This window comes from Lytechinus variegatus, chromosome 14 (genome assembly GCF_018143015.1).
Source record: "Lytechinus variegatus isolate NC3 chromosome 14, Lvar_3.0, whole genome shotgun sequence".
NCBI classification, from domain to species: Eukaryota; Metazoa; Echinodermata; class Echinoidea; order Temnopleuroida; family Toxopneustidae; genus Lytechinus; species Lytechinus variegatus.
This window is the reverse complement of record NC_054753.1, coordinates 730,329-752,072: the sequence shown is the minus strand read 5'-3', so window position 1 is coordinate 752,072 and position 21,744 is coordinate 730,329. Positions and strand designations below refer to the sequence as shown.

Below are 21,744 nucleotides of genomic sequence, written 5' to 3'. Positions count from 1 at the left end.
ACCAACGAACGCGACTCCAATAACAGACGTGTTGCGTCTACAGGGAGTGTTCGCAACTGCAACAGGGCGAGAACGCAGCAAATGTATTAAAATGCCCGTCGAATGACAATGAACAACTGGTGGTCTTTGTCGAAAATCGGTGAATCGAAACGGCAGTTTCGTCTTAAGTTTCAGCTGACTACAACTACAAATACATGTACATGTATGTCGAGAGTAGTTGTTTTGAGTCACCAATTATTATTGACAAAGACCTCTTGGTTGTTCATTGCCATGAATGACATTCGACAGTACATTTGCTATGTTCATGAACCCGTCGAGCGTGGTGAAAGCAAACTCTCCTTGGTAGTTTTGTTGGTCTCGAGTTGCCTTAGCGATGTGACTGAGATATTCAAAGAAGGGTTGGTTATTTACATCAGGGACGTGTCTCCCTCTCACGTCCTTACATGTATAACTTATTCTGGCATCACTGTTATTTGGGTGATTTATGTACTATGAAAATCAAATATCTTTAATTCCAACTTAAAAAATGTAACTGAAGGCTCCCTTTCTTATTGTTTTTTCGGGGGGGGGGGGGGTCTAGTGATAACTCAATTTCTTCGAAATATACATCTGAACTTATCAGGCTTCTGTTGCAGAAAGAGTTCCGTTTAAACGCAAGTCAAAAAGTCAATCGCTAGTCCCAAATGCGCGCTGTTGATTACTAGTAGTTGAAATCAAGTAGCGCATGATTTTTATAGTTGTGATTGATTGCAACTCTTTCTGCAACGGGATCCAGGTCTCTTAACAAAGTCACTTCTTATCACAGTTTAAAAATATTGCGCCAGACCGCGAAAACGTACTAACATAATCATTATAAGCTTCTGTTGTCTGGAAAAACATCTTTTTGTAATAAGTGACTGCTCACTCACGCATGACTCGATGGGTTACCCATTTTCAACAGAAAAGTTTTACACGAAAAGCGTACAATTTTCGGTCCGAATGATTTCTGTTAACAAAATTATTCTATTTTGAGTGGTTCACCATTACTTTGTTGTGTTTATTCAAGAGTCATAATCGACCAAACCGAACCTGATTTGAAAAAAACAACCTTTGCACCTAGCTTAAAAGGAGCGAAGTTCGTCCAATATTAATACCCAATAAAACCACACATACAAAGTTGTATTGGCGTGCATTTATTCACCTGCCCGATACAAGCATGATATACATGGCTTCTTTTGCGATGGCGGAACCATAATGCTCTACGCAACATTGCAGTTCATTATTATAATCGAAAATATGGAACTATATACCGAGTAGGTGAGTAGGCGGTTATTGTAACTTAATTGTTTTACTTCAAAGAACAGGTGTATTTCAGGTATAGAATTTTAAACAATAAGATATGTTATTTCTTCATCGAAACTGAGTCATTTGCACGCGTGATGAATTATGCCTATAATAGTCCTACGATAGATCGAAAATAGCTTTTTAATAATTGATATTAAAATAATAAATGTGAATTGTTGTTGTGATGTCCGGGAATACAGGGTGAATGTAGTAGGATTATTCTAAAGAATCGTGTCACCTTCATTTAAACTAAATAATTTGCAAAGTAGTCGATAGGAATGTGAGTAGGCCTGTGATGTTTTTTTGTGAAACCATTTCTGCGAGTCTATAATGTTTGTAGAGTAGTATATAATAGTTCAATAGATAGGTTCCCTGGCTGTACGCCACAAATCCTGGGATCGAATCCCGATATAACTCAAATGCCCATGTTAAGCATGCACTTATTGTAGTTTAATGTCTTGAAACTGCTTTTTTTTGGTACCTCCGCCCTCATTTTCTCAATTACTTTACGTCGCTAATTGCTCGGCCAGGATATTTTCAGAGCACTGCAACTTTTCATAATATATGATCTGTAAATCAAAATCACTTCAGGAACTACCAAACATGCCAAATAGTGAGACAAACGTATTTTGGTAATAGCAAGGAGTTTTAAGACGAACTATCCAACACTTCTCTTTACTTCACTTTGATGCCGCAATGACAAATATGTAACACGTGCAGTGTTTTCTTGCATATTTCTTGAAGATTATAGACAAAATTTTCATGCCTTAACTTCAGAATTACATGCGAATTACAAAAGGAAACATGCTTTTGTAATGATAATTACTTTACGCTGCCTCTGGTCGGATGATTAGAGCAGACACATTGCTCACTTTTACAGGGGACAGCAAAAATAGATGTTGCAATGTCTTAAACTATGAATGACATTACTCGACTGGCCGCATTTGGCAGCAGTTCTGACACAATGACACATAGCATAAAAGTAATATATTTTAACAAACTAATTATAATATCTTTTTTATGTGGACTTTTGTGGGATTTTTTAAAATGTTATTAGGTTTCATCACATTTTAAAACTTATCCTTTAATATTTCCCCAAATTCCAGGACTCAATAAGCCTTTGCTGTATATTTCGTCATGTATTCGATATCTATGTTTTGTGCTCAAATAAAATGGAAATATCTCACCTATCTATTTTCAACACAAATCACTTTTCTGTTTTCGCAAATAACTGGTGGCATCACAGGTCGCCACCAAAGGCTACAGTGCACCTGTGTATTCATTTGTACTTCTTTAGAAATTGGTCAGAAGCTATTTGCATACCATTCTCTCTCATTTCTTTTTACCTTCATGGTAATAAACGTGTTGACAGTGATTCATATTTGTGGATCTTGTTTTGTTTTCCTGAGGACCTATAGTGACCAGGTATTCGATTGACCTGCATTACTTCGAATACAGTTTGCCTCTCTTGTTGCTAAGTCTGGCAAGCCTTTAAGGATTGGCAATTTTTTAGGTTGTCAAGAACAACTATTGTTCGAAGAGTATGCATAACATTTGAACATTGCATGTATAGCAAACGGGTCTATTACCTTTCACAATTGGTCGTGCGACTGCTTACAACCGTACTGCGATTCTGTGCAACATAATTGTGACCAAATGATCGCACGAGCAATTGTGAAAGCCCCTTTACTCTGAAATGTCGACTCTCAGCTCATGCACTGTTTGTTTTGAGCAAAGGGGCGATTCCACACTAGAACTTCAAAAATATCATAAATTTCAACTTGCTTTCAATAAGTCATAAGTAGTGTAATATTTTACTATGATACTTAAATTTTATGAAAATTATGAGTTTTAACCAAAAGTGAAGACAGATATAGTTTTTTGGGGGGAGAACAATGGAATTTTCAATTTTCAATAATTTTGCTCATTGAATAGTCAAGTACAAATTCCACCTGAAACAATTATTTGCAAAGCAAGAGAAGATTGAAAATATTGCAGGTCAATAGAATAATATATCATTGATGGTTCCAAATGATATCTACAACATTTTCATGATCCATAATAGGGGCAGCCCTGATTTTTCCGAACCTATTTTTGGCAATGTCCCGTACGACACATGACAATGCAAAAGTTTTTCCTACAATTTTATTTTTGATGATGCAATTTCATAAAATGAGTTTCTCTTTGTTTGACCCATGGGTGATCGATTTATCCCATAAGGATCTAATTACTGTCCTTCATTTTTCAATTATTGTCCTATTAAAAAATGTCCCGTACGACACACAATATAATAATGCATTTAATTGCAGGATTTGGATTCAGAAACCATAAATAGTAGGCATATTTAAATTCATTTAATTGATTTAACATAAAGTGAACTGAAAAAGTACTTTGTTTATCTACACAGAACATGAAATAGGTGATTCTAAACATTTTAATTGATTTCATGTAGGCTTATTCTTTTGTGAATCGCCTCAGCTAAACTGGTGATTTTCACTGATCAGAGCAGGTTAATTTCTTTTCATTGAGCATGAAAAGAAAACTTTTATAATTATTTCAACCTAGCCTGGAAGATGACTCCCTCTTGCATGCTAATGTGGAATTATTATAAGATGTAAAAAAAATACATATCAATCATCATGATCATCTATTTGGACTTCCCTTGATGATCACTATTTTTTATATACAGTATTGAAACTCCTTACTTTTTTCAAGTTGTAAAAAAAATCTGGAAAATAAGACAAACCATATGGTTTCATGAAATGCAGATGGGTTTGAAAAAGTAGAACCGCATTTCTTTAGAAAAAAAAATTGTGACCAAAAAAGGAAAAAAAGTGACAGTTGTGACATATATCATGTAGATATACATTTTATATAAAAAATCATAACATCATCATTTTAGCCCCATAATTTGTACAAAGTTTCATTCATTTATTGTTTAAATAGTGTTTGGAAATCATCAATTAGTTCCCTAAAATATAACTTCACACAAAACCTGAAGTTTTTCAGCTCGTAAAAATGCTGTGAACACTTAATACATTTCCCATCATGAAAACAAATTATAACATATTGCTCCCAATTGTATATATTGAGGTTACTTAATTGTATTGTCCTGAATGACTGCTTATAAAAGATTATTAATAAATAAGCAAGAATTTAGGGGTATAATGCTCCTTCTGATTGATAAAATGTTCATGTTTATTTATTCAGGCTGCCCAGTACAACACGCAAGTGCCTGTACAACACACAAGTGTCCCGTACGACACACAAGTGTCCCGTACGACACACAAGTGTCCTGTACGACACACAATTGTCCCGTACGACACATTATTTTGTTTATGATATATTGACAGAAATATTTACCTAATAGCGGTTTCTAACCTAATGAATGTCTTAGTTTGATGGGATTATCATTATCATCAGCCAAATAATGTGATTGAAGAAGTCAAAGTGACATAAAGTAAGAAAGTTTGGCTTCAATTTAGAGATGTCCCGTACGACACATTTTGAATGTCCCGTACGCCACAATGTTCTCGAAAATTATAATTTGCTTTATTTATTCATGAATGTTTATTTTGCTTTCTTTTATAAATGTGTTTGTTCTTGGGCGCTTGGGGTTTCCAGAGACGAATATGTTATGCAGTGAGAGCTCGGTCTGTGAGTATATCTCTGCATTATCATCTTTAAAATTAGGCATACTTGAAGCCCCACTTATATATTACACTTACAACAGTATCTACATGTAGACCAAATTGCCCGCCAAATTGGTCTGATGTCTCATTCGGAAATTGAGAGTAATACATCGGTCACATTTGCTCTACGGCGGTCGTTCGGCGAGTCGAAAACGGCCGTTTTAACCTTTTTTTCCAGCTCCATATAGGTGGTTTGAATAAAACGGCTGTTTTCGACTCGCCGTACCTCCGCCGTAGAGCAAATTCGACCGATGTTAATTCGGATAAGAGATGACTCCCAGATGTCTTCAGTCAGAGTATAATTTGGCTTTATATTGATGGATCTAGAACCATCAGACTATATCAGAATATTAAAGTGATTTCCATTTCCTACATACATTTCACACAATCGAGAAGGTTAATGTTTCAGCACAATGGCTGCCGCGTTCCATCAGCAAGATCAGTGCCGAAAACGTTTACATGTTCACATTCCAGTGAACTTCAAGAACAGGATCCATAGCTTCCATCATCTTTCAGACTTTGAGTTCATTTTCTAGATCAGCAAATAGCACCTCAATATAATGGTAACAATATAACCATGTTTGTTTAGGAAGCCGATTTTACGCGCGGAGATAATTTCCGCGTGCATCTACGTATCGTACATGATATAATTATCATATCATGAAAGATACATACATGCACGCGGAAATTATATGCCCCCTAGATTTAAATAGAATGTTATTTTCGAATTGACAATGTTTTTGTATCTAGATTCACCTTGCCGAAGAGAGGCCATTCATTATGAATCCTTCAAATAAAAGGCACCTTCGGACTGCCAGCATTCTTCGACAAACCTTGGACACGTGAAGAACATACTTGAATAAATAGACAAAATACTTTTCACGAAAGAAAAATTAAACTGTCATACAATATGGATCTTCGCGACAACGAAGAAGCTTCAATCAACTATACTACAACTGAAGTTGGGGCATCAACGTCGACCACGATAGTGAATACGACATCGACGACCACGAACTCTTCATTAATGAATGAAACAACACCGATGACGACGTGGTTGACGACCTTGGAAACGAACATTACCGATTGCCCAAATGGGTTGGAATGGATAAAAGATCATTTCGGCGACTGTATCGAGTCGACAACGCAGTTGTTTGCATTTTCATGTGCCATAGTTGGGGTGTCCCTTTGGATCATTGGACACTTTTTGTGAGTAAAGAATCATGACTATTCAATAATAGAAGTGGTAGTGGTAGTGTAGTTGTTGCTGGTAATGGTAATGATGATGAAAATGAAGATGATGATGGTGATGATGATGATGGTGATAATGATCACAGGGACGGCTTCATTGGCGTTGGTGATGCTGACAGTCATTATAGTTCATGTCTTTATTCATATATATATATATACATATTATAAAAAAAAAATATATATATATATATATATATATATATAAGAATTTTAAAAACCTTCATAAAAACGAACAACAAATTAATAAACTCTTAAAAAATGATACGATTTCAATATAATCATTATTCTAATATGATTGTACTAATCGAATACATTCTTTATTTATCATAAATTTGCTAATTTCCAGTTTATTAAAGTCTCATCGGAACAATCCTGATATATCCTGTTACCGCCTTTGCTTCCTCTTCATCAATGGATTGGGGTCAGTTTGCAACTTAGTCGGGACAACGCTTTGTGATCAACTTGGCACACAGGTAGGAATATCTGACAGCGATGATGACGATGATTGTCACGATGATGATGATGATGATAAAGATGATGATGGTGGATTTACTGGTTGTGGTGATGACGACGGTGATGATGATGTTGTTGTTGATGATGATGATGATGACGATGATGATGACGATGATGACGATGATGATGACGATGATGACGATGTTGATGACGATGATGATGAGGATGATGACGATGATGATGAAGATGATTAGGATCATGGTGATGGAGGTTGTGATAGTTGTGAAGATGATGATGACGAGGATGATGATGATATTATGAACATGATGATGATGATGATAACAGTGATGATGATGATGATGATGGTGATATTATGAAGATAATGATGATGATGATGATAACAGTGATGATGATGATGATGATGATGATATTATGAAGATAATGATGATGATGATGATAACAGTGATGATGATGATGATAACTGATGATGATGATGATGATGATATTATGAAGATAATGATGATGATGATAACAGTGATGATGATAATAGTGATTATGATGACGATGATAACGATGATGATGGTGGTGATGATGATGATGATATATTATGAAGATGGTGATGATGAGTACGGCAACAATAACGATGATGACAATATTTACGTTATTCATCACCTCTGATCTTAAATACCGTTTCAGGTTTTGACAGCCTGTTACCTTGTCTTCAGTGAAGTGGTGCTACTTTTCCAGTGGATCTATTGGTGGAACAGGAACAGAAAGCTTAATAAACAAGGACTATCATTTTATGGTAAAGTAGGGATGAGAAGGTTAGAGTTTCAGGGGGGGGGTTCACCCTGAAAAATGTTTATTGTAAAGATAGCAGAAAAATGATTACAAAATATTGCCGAAGGTTTGAGATAAATCCATAGGGTGAACGGAGAGCGAGAGAGAGCGCGCGGGGAAGGAGAGAAATAGAAAGTTAAAAAAAGTGGAAAGAAAGTGGGAGAAACAGAAAACAAACAGTACGAGAGCCTGAAGAAAAAGAGAAAATCTAATTGGGTTTGATATAGGAGTGATTTCATCTCTCTTTTATTGTAAAGAAATATTTACATTTACTAAAGGTCAAATTCACTTCGTCCTTTAAAACCACTCTATTTTGTCGGTATAGAACATTTTCATGATAACAATCATTTCTTATCTATCAAAAGAGTTGCGTAATTTTCAGGGTTTCCCTTTTTCAGTGCATGAATGACACGGTCGGTTTAAGATGCTGATTTTACACGCTATTTATTAAAAAAATATAAAGTCAAATGAAAAAAAAAAGAAGAAAAGAAAAATAAGGCTTGGTGATAGCATCAGCCTTTCATAGAATGCATTCTTCCTTTTCATGAACACAATTTCATCAGATTTTTTTCTCATCCTCTCTTTCAAATCATATTGATTTTGGAATGTGTTGGCATTCAACGCATGAGCTTGGAATCTTGTATTCGGCTAAATGCACTTGCAGTAAAACATCATTTTGAATATTTTATATAATTATACAATGTATATCATTTTCAGTTTCGTCAGAGGGCTGGAAGTCACCTGATAAATCACGTGATGAAAACACGATGAACGGGGGAGGGAATGTTGTTCTCTGTTTGGTCTGCCCTCTCCTAATGACAGCATGCTACTTGCCAATTCGATTCAGCTTTATACCGTTACCATGGCGACCAAGTGACCCAGTCCATATCTCCGGCCGGAAACTTCTTATGGTGTCGGATGTAAGGCTAATTATTAATATAAGTTTCTTAAATTCATGTTTATATTGAGCAATTCTTCCATTATCACAGAAATTTATTTTCACCATACATACAAAATCAATTTGTCATTAGAAATATTGATGAAACAAGTTTATTTAAGAAGACTTACGTCCTTAAATAGCAGTTTACGTAATATATAATGGAATCAATGGTACTGTCAAAGGGCACGTATCTATGGAGAGATACATTTCTCGCAAATTTGTTTGCATTTTTCAATGTTGTCCGCGTTCATAATCATCATGGGGTCGTGATAGTTCAGGTGATGAAAAGAGAAGAGGAGGAAGAAATTGATGAAAGAAAAAAATGCGTGGGACACAGGTCGAATTAAATTTAACTATAGACAGGCAACACTCTCTTCCTTAATCGTTTAACTTACTCCCACCCCCCCCCGCAAAAATAATGCCAAAAATGACCCCAAAATCAGAAAATGAAAAACATAACCTCTAAAAAAAACATTGCAGAGTCCATCAAATCATATAAAAACATACGCGTTTAGTTGAAGTTTGCCTCTGCGTTGTATCAGCATTTTTTTCATGTTGTTGTTACATCTATCTATGTATAGACATAGAAGAAAAATATTTGGTTCAGATGCAGCGCTAAATATAAATCATATAGATAGAAAATGACATGATTATGAAATTCAAATCAGTTATATATCTGTATATTACCTTATCTTGTCGCTTATATAAATGTATATTTTTTCAGTCTACTACAGATAACTTTGGCTATGCCATGGGCTTTGCAGCCCTGTTCCTCTACGCATCTTGTCAAATACCAACAATTGTAAATATAGTAAGTTACTTTTTCTCAATTTTGTCTAGATATTCGTAGACTTTGTTTATGAAATATTTTCCACCCTTTGACTACCCTTTCTAATTGCATATATAAGCATAATACGAGGGCCTATGACACACAATATGTCAATGGTCGAACACAGGATTTCCCCAGGGTAGCAAAAAAACGTAGTGTCAAATAATACATTGTAATAATAAATAGATGCGATTGAGCAAAGCGATCAAGCTGATTAGGAAGTTTTTTCGTTGTATAGGATGTTGTTTTGTTTTCTTTTGAATTTTGACATTACAGTTTTAAGCATCTGCTGTACACATTTTGTTAGATTCTGTGAAAATTTGCTCTCAAAATAACAGGTTTTGAAAAATCGTGGGGGAATAGCTGAATTAAACGTTCGTCCCATCTCCTCCCACAGTACGTCCATTATATGGAAGAAAAATATTCATTAGTGTGATTCATAATGTGTACTTCTATCGGTTAAAGAATTAAATATTTTTCTATTAAAGAGATTTTAGTACTCTGTTTTTGTGATAATCTGACCCCCCCCCTCCCTCTCTCTTCTTTACTAGGTGCGACACAAGATGAGCTACACTGTATCCCTGTGGCATCAAAGTCTGGTGATTGCTGCAAACATTCTATATTTTATATCCATCATATCGTATAATACAGATCCTGTCTTTCTTACAAACGCGCTTCCATGGTTATTGATAAGGTAAGACTCCCAGTTACTGTCATACCTGCAATCCGACTCCAAACCCAGGGGAGGGGGTCGATCCTGTGGGCCGGGGGTGCAGTGCGTGCCCCCTCCCCCACTTTTAAAGCACTGAAAGGGCTACTTTTTATGCAAAATAGCCCCTCCCCCACGAACGCATACTGTGCCCCTTTCATCGGAAGAAAAAAGTCGTGAAATGCTATTCGGACGAATTTGCCAAAATAAGCACATACCACTTACTTGTGTAAGACGTAACCCATACTAGAATTAATCTAGCTGTTTAGAATTCGCACGTTGATATGATTTTTGGTACATGTTCATATTTTTGTTACATTCATGTTTATATTATTTTTGTTACATTCATGTTTTACTTATTTTTCTTTTGAACAGCTTGTTCTTTATTTTCTTCAGTTCAATTGTATCCTTTTGATGACCATGTAATTGTTTTGCATTTAAGTTTACTTTCATCCTGTTTTTGTAAACTTTATTTTAAATTTTCAGTTAATATTTTCCATGCTACCTCAAAACCATTTACTTCATATTTGGTATGTTCTATATTATACAGTGTCCCCCAAATTAAATTTTGCATGTTTATATTCATGTGCATCTGCACATATTTAATTTTTTTCATCTAGATTTTGATAGCAAAATGGATACTGACATGAATTATTGAATTGCAATTTGATTTTACATTGCATCGAATCGGATGAAAAGAAATATAGGCTATATATATCAGTTTCTCCAGTTGGGCCTATCTCTTGTCCCCTTTCCTGCAAAGAAATCAGTCATAAAAATCACCAAGTATAATATTAATTTTATCTTCCAAATGCATTTAAAACATTTCACATCAATATTAAAATTACGATGGGAAGACGACAAACTAGTAGTGTTTTAACAGTTTTGGGCAGGGGCGGCACTCACGCGGGAGCCAGAGGATTACCGCTCATACATTATAATGAAAATAATAATAATATACTGATTTATATAGCGCAGAAACTATGTGCATAATTGTTCTACTGCGCTGTCATTAAGAGCTAGTGAAATGCTCGAGAAAAAATTTAGAAAAGTGGATAAAGAAATGTATGGGAATTATTTGAACAGATAGGTTTTATTTTCAATAGATATATTTATTTTTTTCAAGTAGGAAATATGAAAGCCTAAGAGAAAACTATCGTGCATATTTTGTAACTTATTCTCCTTTGTTTGATCATTATTTTGTATGCCTCCAATTCTCGTTAATATTCACGAAGAAGGTTATTAAAAACTTTAACCAACTCATCAGATTATTATCGTTGTGCTACGGAACCGGGGGATCGGTTCCCATACCCGGCCAGTCGGTCGGCGGCGACCGGATGGCACGTTCCTGTTGTATCCGAGTGAGGAGAGCTTAAACTCGGATTTAGAACGCACAGGAACGCTTCGATTTACAGACGAGGCAGGAAAGCTACCTAGTATTCAGGAGGAACCGCATCTTGAGAATAACGAGCAACAAGAAGTAAGTCGTTATCAATAAAAGGTTTCCATATTCCATTTTAGCCCCTCCCCTGCCCCCATTTGGGTATTAGTGAATTGAAAACAGACACCAATATATTTAGCCCAAGTGTGTAATGGTTATAATTAACTTACTGAATTTGAATAGACCTATGTGACCATGAAAGGTCAACTGTGTTGGTTTAAAATAAGTAAAAGTTGAACTTTGGCTCTCAACACATAAATACAAATTCGAAGAATTACCTCGAAATGTTTGACTCTTCCTGCAGCCTTCATCGCAGCCTTCATCGAATTTTTTAATGTGTTGAGAGCAAAGTTTCAACTTTTATTTTGACCCATATGACGTTTGATTGAATTATTGTTCAAAATTTAAACATTGAAGCCGGATTGTATACGTACCGTTATGTAGAATGGATTTATCTTCTATCTCTTGCATAGAGATAGGTACACGGATTTTTTTTTTAAAAGTTCACACCTAGTTACCAGTAATGCATTATAGCATTTCCAATTATTTAAAAGTAGGATAAAAGAGCATTGTAGATTAAATGCCTTGCTCACGGGCATAGGTGTCACGGCCGGGGATCGAACCCCGGACTTTGCATGTATAGTCAGGCGCCTTAGACCACTCGGCCACGGCAATAATAATTTGAACCTTATAATGATTCAGTATCGGAATAACCCTGAAGTGAATCCCCCGGGGGGGGGGGGGCCACTTACATTCACGAGTGGATACCATGCGCGACCAAAAAAACACGTAAAAAGGATGTCCTTTTCACGATAGGGCACGTTACGTACGTAACGTGAAAAGGGTGTCAAAAACACAAAAATAAGGAAAAAAGGGTATCTATTTCGCTAGGAAAATTACGTGTTTAGGGTCGAATTTGCGGGGATGATAAAACAAAATTAAAATGTTTTATAAAGGATGTCCTTTTTGCCCCAACACTACGTGTTTAGAGTCCTATTTGCACGAGGTGTAGAAGGTGGGGTCGTACTAAACTAAAAAGGTAAAGCCCCGGTAAAGCCGACAATCAAAGGACCCGTAACAATAAAACATTCCTGTACTTGTTTAGGGGTTCATTTCAGGGAATATTTGCCAAGAGTATCGTTTTGTTTCCAATACTTGTTAAGGGTAGGGTTTCACACGCCAATACTTGTTAAGGGGTGCATTTTCAGAATATGGAAATTACGTGTTTAGGGTGCTTTTCGAGACCCCATGGTCGCGCATGGTATCCACTCGTGAATGGAAGTGGCCCCCCGGGGTGAATCCACGATTTTATAAATTTGGAGGCACAGAAATCAAAAAAAAAAAATTATGAAAGCAGTTTATCACTTTAAAAAGTGGAGACATTATGTCAATTTCACCAGGGGGGGGGGGTCTTCCCCTAAGCTGATACGCCTGAAACAAAAGGCTTTTAATGCATGCACACGTTACTCTAACTTTTCGTTTTGTAGGCTGAAAATCGTGATGAATATGTAGACGTCGATCTTAATGACGACTACGACGCCGAAACAGCCAGCATACATAGTCGAGCCAGTGATTTCATCATGGACGACGAGGAAGATGTCTTTGACCGCGATGAAGAGAAGAGACGTTCGATTGCGAAACAAAGAAAGGCAACCGACTTCGATGATGACGGCTTGGAGGTATGTCAGAAAGGGGGATGATGATGATGGTGATGATGGTGATGATGATGACGATGATGATGATGAAGCTGATGATGATTGACGATGATGATGATAGCAGTGATTATGACGATCATAATGATAACGATAATAATGATGATGAAATAAAGATGACGAAGACGACAATGATGATTTTAATGATGAAGATGATGATGATGACGGCGAAGACAGTGATAACGGTGATGATGAAATGAAGATAATGATAAATATGATAAAACAACAATTACAATGATATTGATGATGAAAAAGCTGATGAGGAGGAGGAAGAAGAAGATGATGATGATGATGATGATGGTGATGATGATGATGATTGTGATGATGATGATGGCGGTGGTGATGATGATGATGGTGATGATGATGGTGGTGGTGGTGGTGGTGATGATGATGTTGATGATGCTGAAGAAGTTGTTTGCTCTATTTTCTTCCATTGTAGTGGGATTTTGATGATTTTCGACCCAAGTACACTGGTAGTGCTGATGATTTAGAGGGCAGCATTTTGGATAAGAACCCGTCGTCGCCAAATCATCTTCATTCTCTCGGTGTTCCTCATGACCATGGCGATGATCTCGAGGACGACGACGAGTGGGACGAGGAGAGAGTACTTGGCGAGATCGAGAGGGAATTACAGATGGGTGATGATATGGATGGCGACACGATATCGATGGAATACGACACTGCCGATGATGACGGTGACCATTTCGATGACATGCAGTATTCATATGTGTCAAATTCCTAATGAGACTATGAGAGGTGTTACACGGAACTTATTTGCAACCGATTTCAAACTTTGATGCGAATTTGCAATTGATAAATCAGCAAATCACCTCGCACTTGTTATTGCACATGCGCAAAGACAGATTGTTTACGCAATTTAGAGAACATATATCACCTGTCTAAGTGCCATGTGATATGCTTTTTAACCGTTACTAACGAACGAGTTTTCACTACCTTTTGTTGTTGTAAAATTATGTATATTTACCATGTTTACATTCAGCAAAGCCATAGAAACGTATTTTTCTGGACATTATTTAATGGTTCTTTTTGTTTTTTAACGCGTTTATGAGAATTAACACATAAAAAATGACCTAATGTGTATATGAATTACGGATGGCAGTCATTTCAGGTGAGATTGAAAAAAATCAGTATAAATAAAGAATGACACATTGACAATACAGAAAAGATTGAAACGAAGATAGTTACAGTGATAAATAGATAGGAGGAAAGAAAGATAGAAAATGATAGAAAGGGAATGAAAGAAAAAAAAGATTTCTAGGTAAAGAAGGAATGACATGAAATCAAAGCAGACAGGAAAGGGATAATAAAGGAATAATAACAAATGCAAGAATAGTAGGCACTATGCTAGAAAACGTGATTTTAGGACACTTAAGTCCTGGGGAGCGTTTAATCAAAATTTTCGTCCGAAAACTTGCCAGATCTGACATCTTTCCTTGATTCTGATTGGCTGAGAGCCACTGTTGCTATAGTAACTGCCGGATAAAGTGGGACTTGTTGGATAAAACGTCCGACAAGTCATTTTAGTGAAATTCGCTCCCCTGGGTTGTAAAATACTTCAAGGCGCAGTAAAAGGTTTGTGATAATAATGATAATAATAGACATTTATATAGCGCCATCTATCTAGAAATATTATATTCCGAGGCGCGTTGTTATTATTATTATTACCCCGGCTTTAGCTCGAGCTGCCTTTCAGCGCACATGCATTTAAGGAATTAATCCTGCCGGGTACCCATTCACCTCACCTGGGTCGAGTGTCGCACAATGTGGATAAATTTCTTGCTGAAGGAAATTACGCCATGGCTGGGATTCGAACCCACGACCCTCTGTTTCAAAGTCATGAGACTTATCCACTGGGCCACATCGCTCAACATTAAATTGTAACAGATTTTTATCATTCAAACTATAGAAACGATTTTAAAAGAAAAATCAATAAATTATCACTTGGATTATGAAATGTATTGAGGACTTCCTGATTTATATTCACATATTAATCATGTTAATGAAGATATTTTAGAGAGTATGTTCAAAATAGAATGAAATGTATTTAGGAATATATTTGAAAAATATGGTTAGAATCCAAAAATTGTATACAAAAATTAATATTTTTTTTCGTAGACAAAATTATTGCAACACATTGTAGTTTTGTTTAATTTATATTCAACATTTGTTACGAAATTTCATTGATTTGTCTGTATTATCGATTATATTGAATATGTATTGTTACTTTGTATTTTGAAAAAAAATGTTAAAAGGAAATAAATATATCTATATCTAAATTTAATAGAGTTCAAGTTGTGTAGATCCTAATAAAATTTGAACTATATTGCTGCTAAAGACTGTCCAAATTGCAATATTACTTCTATGGATACTAAAGCTAAAAGATTGACAAGCAATGCTTTATGATTGACTGTATATTGATTGATAAAGCATCAACATATCAATGTTTGAATTTGTTTGTCGATTTTATTAAGTATTTTCTAATTATGAATGAAGTTTCATTGTGTACAAAACATTGAGAAAAAATATATTGCTTGTTATACTTTTGTACACCAAAGTGAGCTTATGAAATGACATTTTACCGAATCGTTCTGAACCATGAATGATCAAACACATCAATCATTGAGAAAATCATCATAATCATGGTAATCAGGAATTTTGTTGTGAATGATACAATAAACTTTTTTTAATTTATACTTTGATATAAAATTTAAATAAAGAGTGATTATATCAATATTGCGTGTAAAACATATTTCTTGTCTTCCGTCGTATGTTCAAGCTCAAATGACTATTCACCTTACCATGGGGTTTCACGGGCCTATTAACATTCGGAAAGCAAGAGATATTCATTCGAGCCAACCCATTGCTATTTTTTTTTATTTTGATATGGCTGATTGACAAAGTGTATGCATATGATTGTCCATCTCACACTGATTCTGTTTTTGGTAATTACTGAACTTCCTTTTCCCAAATTGGGAAGAAATATCACCAATTTTGGACTATATTTTGACTGGCGGAAGGTTTAGGGCTATTTTGCTGTATGAGGTGATGAATCTGCTCCCCCCCCCCGACGATGTCTTCAAACACGCCAATTTATTTTTAAAATGAGCCGGTCGAGGGACCCTTTTCTGGTCAGATATGGATTGCCAGATATATATCCTATCCACTGGTAGTAAACATTCGACCCCCGAATTTCATCCTTATTTTTTATGAATTTCTTAAAGTGCCAATTTAACACACGAGTCTATGGGGAATGAATTAGGCCTGTGATACCATGGCTTGGATGATCTTACGGATCTCTTTTACCCGACTGATAGAGGGCGACATTGATCATTATTACATGTATTATGACCACTTAAGTATATGAACCTCACAGCAATTCTTCAAAAGCTGAAATAACCACGCTTCATTTAATGAGAATTGAATATTGAAAATAAACTTTGTTTAAGATTTTGAATAGTTATTGAAACTGTTTCATCAACTATTGTAAGGTTCATGCAGCAAAAAGTGTTTTATGAATGAATGAATGAATGAATTTATTATCCAATGCAATGATAATACAAATTTTACAATATATTTTTTTACTGTGTAGGCCTATAGCACAATCACCACACAGGGGCCGCAGAACGGTTTTCAAAGTGGGTGGGGGGCTGACCATGCAAAAAATCACAATCCTATGGTTATTTTTACGTTTTTGTACACGCATTATGAAAGATTTCTGCCTAAATGAGACAGAAAATCGTGTACAACTCTTGAACGCACACACAGGTCACGGAGTGACCCTGAGTGCAAACAGCTGACTGTGTTACAACGTAGGGGTGATACATTTTCGCAATAGGTGTGATCAAACTCACTGGAGGGACTTTAATTCACTTATAACAAAGAAATGTGTACTACAGTACTCCTGTTGAATGCTCTGATGAAAATTATATGAGTTTCACATTCATTTGAACGGGAGGACAAGATTATTGTATATATCGAGTGCATTATCCATAAATCATACTACCATTGCGACCCCTGCCCGGCCGATGGTTCAGGCATGACGATCCTGAGTGACGTCACCGATAGAGACCTCAAATGCCAGGACAGCCTATTCGACAACTAACTTCATCTAGTAAAAAACACGTATTGAAGATATCCAATGGGAAAATGGCTTTCATTTTCATGAAATATACATTCCGTTCCTCAATAATTCTTTAACCCCGTCGTTAACTGCCCATTTATTCTCGAGCAATGGGGGAATGAATACAGAGTGTCTCAAAGTTTGTGTGAAAAAAGGTGCATTTTCCATAGAACTTCTGCCAAAAAGCAATGCGTAAGGGAAAGATTAGCCCCAAAACACGAATAGATGAGTTAATCAAATGGAATGAATCATGAAAATCAGTGAAATATAGTTTCTCCTGTACTCATTACTGAATACCCCGACTTGATACGATTAATTTTTCCCCCTCTCCAACTTTTAAGAAAAAGGGTGCATATTTTCAGAAAAATATCATGTGTTATATCGACGGACGCCCGTGCGTACGAGCAGGAGGAAGCCAAATGTCTCGTATTTTTCATAATGTTTTTGGAAAAAAGTGGGAGGGGGGCTCAAGCCTCCAGCCCCCCTGCTTCCGCGGCCTCTGTCACATGGGCTGGACCAACTCCAAACCGACAAAAGCTTTAACGTTATTTCCAATCTCATATCATTGGACGATTTGGTATCGGTTTTATTACTATGACTGTAACATAAGGGAGCTTTTAGTGGACGAAAGCTTGGAGGACAGTAATATAACTAGAACAATGAAAATCCATTCAAACATACAGTATTCAAAGACATCGAATACGGTCTGAATTGAAAAGCTGCCAAAAGAACACAGAATTAATGGTTATAAAGTAGTCAATAAAGAACATGTTCTATTGTGTGAAGATAATTATGTAGCGAAGGTACAGGGCATAATTATAATGGTTAGAGTCATATTGATCGTGGTTTAAAATACCCATGCATGTTCTGTTTATCATATGTTTGTTTACTTGAATCCATGTTATATTCTTAACTCCAAGGATAAAAATATTTATTTCCAGGGCTTCAAATAAAAAGCAATAATGATAATTATGATCTGCTAGTCACTATTAAGTGCCCATCTGTATTGTCTTAAATCTGAAATGTGATATGGATCTATCCATTCGTCCATATTTATGTTTCTATCTGTATACCTGTGATCTACCACTCTACATTCCTCGAAATTTTCAATATAATATATCCATGTCAACCCGAACATTCAAAGTGATTGAGTTGCTTTCTGTTTCATCAGAAATTCCAGTTGTTCATCAGAATCTGCACGCCCATTGAAATGTTGACGGCAAGGCCGGCCGCGAAAGAAAAGGCGCGGGTCGGCTGGGGTACGGCAAACAGATAGGCGAAGCTATGAAGAAAACGGGAGATGACAAAGATACGGTAATGCCACACGATCCTAGTCAGGGGGGCACCAGAAGACATAGCGTAGAGGAGACCGAGACCAAAGAATGGGACAATGTTCTCCAAATCGTTTAGATGACACCTATAAAGAAAATCGGTTGATAAACATTAAGTTGATGTTTCAAGAATAAAAGTATTTGAAACATCTTAATGGGATTTTGATGTTAAATTCTTAACTTTTCTTTTAAAAGGGTTGAAAAAAGTTGTGTTGGTTTTTAAAGTTACTACTTTTTTGTGCCTATCCTGCGTTTGATTTGATATCATTTTATCGGGATCACAATGAAGAAGTTTACAAAGTTCATAATTAAGATAAGACAATAATGACGCATTACTTTTAACGTCTGGCAGTACTGCAGTATCGAAAGAAGAGAGAGGTACATGTATAAGACATAGGACAAAACAGTTATAATGTATCTTAAAAATAAGAGTGAAAAAGATAATAGTCAGCAGTTTTATACAATCACATATATAGTTCATAATATTATGTTATCCCTACCTTCTTATTCGTTCTACGATAGGGTGGTCAAAAATTGGTTTCTTGTCTTTGAGTCCTGCCATGTCCTCTTCGTTAGCAAACACCTGTATGAGAAAGATTTATGGTTGATGCCAAAAAACGATAATGAATGTCCGTCATGAGTTAGCTTAACGATGATTCAACTTATTCAGAAATAGGCCTGTACCTTCTTCGAGAATTCAATGTTACACCTTTTAATAATGTTTAAATGTTTCGATTTACTAACACTCGTTAAAGACATTATTGTCATGAAGGGCATTGAGGGTAATAAATCGCCAATTCGTCCACTCACCACATGGTCTAACTTCAATTAGTCTAATGCCATTCTGTCCATCGACACTTCGTCTAACAACCGTTTGGTCCAATCATCACTTCGTCTAATCACTAGTTCGTCTCTTACCATTTCGTCTAATAACCAGTTGGTCTATACCCATTTTCTTTTCCTTCATAACTTTCTTATATTACATCCGATTTCGATGAAATTTTCAGCGTTATTCTTGTTCGATTATTCTGTAATTATTCAAATCTACTCTTCGCTGAGGTGGGCTTGCCCTTTAATGTCTACTCTACTCTACTCAATGTGGACATATGTTTATAGTCAATATGTGTTCCAATTAATGACTGTATTAAATTGTTGTTTTCAAGTTAAACAATCCTTACCTTTCGTGTTATACGGTAATATGATGTCATTGGAGATAGAACAATCATTTTCAGCATCACAGCTGAAGCGTAAGGTACAAAGTAGGATAACTCTTCACTCATGGTTGACGCCATTTTGATCTCCAGGTCCCGCTGCGAAAAAGCTAGCTGCACTATAAGGAAGATTGCAGGTCAAGATACCACAGTGTAATGTGTGCCTATATCTTACTCCCAAACCATCTATTATATATATACTTAACGGATAATAGATCAATGCGAAAAATAGGTTTCAAGAAACGGGCATCTTAAAGTGCTAAAGTCCCATTGAGAGTCTTATTCTCAATGTCTGTTGAACTTTGTTCGAAAGATTGAAGGTTCTTTACAACAAACACTCGAGGGTTCTACCGTGTACGTGCCAAAGAGTAAGAGATTGATAGATCAGGAAATAGCCCTTTGAAAAGGTATGTTCGACAATTAATTGCGCAAGGTGTTTGAAATCGTAATGAAAAAAAAAGATGTTAATAATTCCGCTTTTTCTTTTAATAGAGAGCCTATATCATGTATATACAGCCCGGTTCATTCTTGGGTCTCATATTCACAGCTCAACATAGGCGGCGGAAGCGGGGGGTGGGGAGGGGGACGTGATTTGAGGTGGGGGGACGACCCCTCCTAAATTTTTAGTTGATAACCGTTTAAAAAACTTTTTTTTGCTTCAATCCATTTTGCTTCCAGCGTCCCCCCTAAAATTTTGGGTTGGTAAATTTTTTTTATTATTTACTTGTCAAAATTTTGGTGGTCCCCCTAATTGTTTTGGCTTCCGCCGCCAATGCAGCTCAATATTGAAATGCCGTTGGATAGTTAGATACGAATTATTATTATCCCCCTTTGGATTATCTTTTGTAGTTGTTCATGCTGAATACCCGCCTTTACCATGTTTACGTAGGCCTACATAAAAAAAGTCTAAAGCCATTTTGTTAAATATGCATGAACTGTTTATGAACGAATCTTCATTTGACAAAGTGCATTAAGTAGAAGTCTTGCCCTGCACCATACCTGGTTATATCCTCAAATATTTTTTTCGGAAAAGTAAGAGTGTGGAATGAATTAAATCGAGTTGAATGTGTTTAAAAAGTGAAAACATATATGCCTCCAAACCAGAAGCGGATATCTCTTTTATGAGTAGCGACAAGAATACTGGTCTGTTTGGCCAAAAACATTGCGAGGGAGCGCAGCGATTGATAAGAAAACTTATCATCATAAATTATATTATCAACAATATATCTCTACGTATATCCATGCAACGAGTTAAGATATTACTTGAAATGGCATAAATCAAGCAAAACATTGCACTATTCCAAAAAAAAAAGTTCTGCAACTCAAGTTTGAAGGATTATATATTTCTTAGTGTGCCATCATTGTATGTGAATATAGTATTTGTTGAAAGCATGATTACTCCCCTTTACAGTAGATAATGAACGAAACATCGCTTATCATTGAGGCTCTTTTGCATTTAGTGAAATTGATGGATTTTGTGCATACATTTGGTGAATTTTATGAAAGTCTGCAGCAAAACAATGAGTTTTCAAAATTTTGAGGAGGGGGCACCCCCCCCCCCCCCGCTGCGCACGGCCACGACCTTAAAACAAAGAAAAATGACTATCTATCCCACTCACATAACACGTAAAACTTAAGGCACGTATGATTATTTTCCTTTTTTTTATAATTATTATGCACTTGCAGAAGCAAGCAGAACGGCGCTTAATAAAGAATGTGGGCGCTTCTTGGGCACGAAAATAATTTTTTTCTCTCTGGACAACTTATCTGATATGAAGAACGGACACCTATAAGAAGGCAAAGAGGCACCCGTTAATACAGGGAAAAGGTCCTAAGGCGAAATGGCACATAAGACGTCCGTGAGGGGCATTTTT

The 21,744-nt window shown here is 36.2% G+C and overlaps 2 protein-coding genes across 5 annotated transcripts; one reads left to right on the top strand and one right to left on the bottom strand.

Annotated features, from left to right (window-relative positions):
* The first annotated feature begins 1,056 nt into the window (after positions 1-1,056).
* On the top strand, positions 1,057-14,438 carry LOC121428124. Of its 4 annotated transcripts, none has more exons than XM_041624716.1 (11): positions 1,057-1,292; positions 5,766-6,221; positions 6,610-6,736; positions 7,413-7,521; positions 8,274-8,476; positions 9,221-9,307; positions 9,877-10,019; positions 10,410-10,437; positions 11,302-11,514; positions 12,963-13,154; positions 13,627-14,438. In XM_041624716.1, exons 2-11 carry the CDS (start codon positions 5,926-5,928, stop codon positions 13,927-13,929), a joined length of 1,701 nt encoding a protein of 566 aa, XP_041480650.1. In that variant the 5' UTR covers positions 1,057-1,292; positions 5,766-5,925; the 3' UTR covers positions 13,930-14,438. The 4 variants fall into 4 exon arrangements, with proteins under 4 accessions (XP_041480650.1, XP_041480648.1, XP_041480649.1 ...); XM_041624714.1 differs by having other exon boundaries at positions 1,057-1,296; XM_041624715.1 differs by lacking the exon at positions 1,057-1,292 and adding an exon at positions 4,929-4,980.
* A 3,769-nt stretch (positions 14,439-18,207) lies between these two features.
* Positions 18,208-20,088, bottom strand: LOC121427758 (microsomal glutathione S-transferase 1-like). The gene is made up of 3 exons (XM_041624307.1): positions 19,838-20,088; positions 19,160-19,242; positions 18,208-18,745 (listed from the first exon to the last, which is right to left on the bottom strand). The coding sequence occupies exons 1-3, from the start codon at positions 19,949-19,951 to the stop codon at positions 18,496-18,498; spliced, it is 447 nt and encodes a 148-aa protein (XP_041480241.1). The 5' UTR covers positions 19,952-20,088; the 3' UTR covers positions 18,208-18,495.
* Positions 20,089-21,744: the final 1,656 nt, after the last annotated feature.

Excerpts from the sequence above, each read along its gene's own strand:
- LOC121428124 (XM_041624716.1), top strand. The coding sequence starts at position 5,926 with ATGGATCTTCGCGACAACGAAGAAGCTTCAATCAACTATACTACAACT. Across the intron at positions 6,222-6,609 it reads TGGATCATTGGACACTTTTT|TTTATTAAAGTCTCATCGGA; the intron begins GTGAGTAAAGAA and ends GCTAATTTCCAG. Across the intron at positions 10,438-11,301 it reads TTATTTTCTTCAGTTCAATT|ATTATTATCGTTGTGCTACG; the intron begins GTATCCTTTTGA and ends CCAACTCATCAG.
- LOC121427758 (XM_041624307.1), bottom strand. The coding sequence starts at position 19,951 with ATGGCGTCAACCATGAGTGAAGAGTTATCCTACTTTGTACCTTACGCT. Across the intron at positions 19,243-19,837 it reads ATTACCGTATAACACGAAAG|GTGTTTGCTAACGAAGAGGA; the intron begins GTAAGGATTGTT and ends TTTCTCATACAG. Across the intron at positions 18,746-19,159 it reads ATCGTAGAACGAATAAGAAG|GTGTCATCTAAACGATTTGG; the intron begins GTAGGGATAACA and ends TTTTCTTTATAG.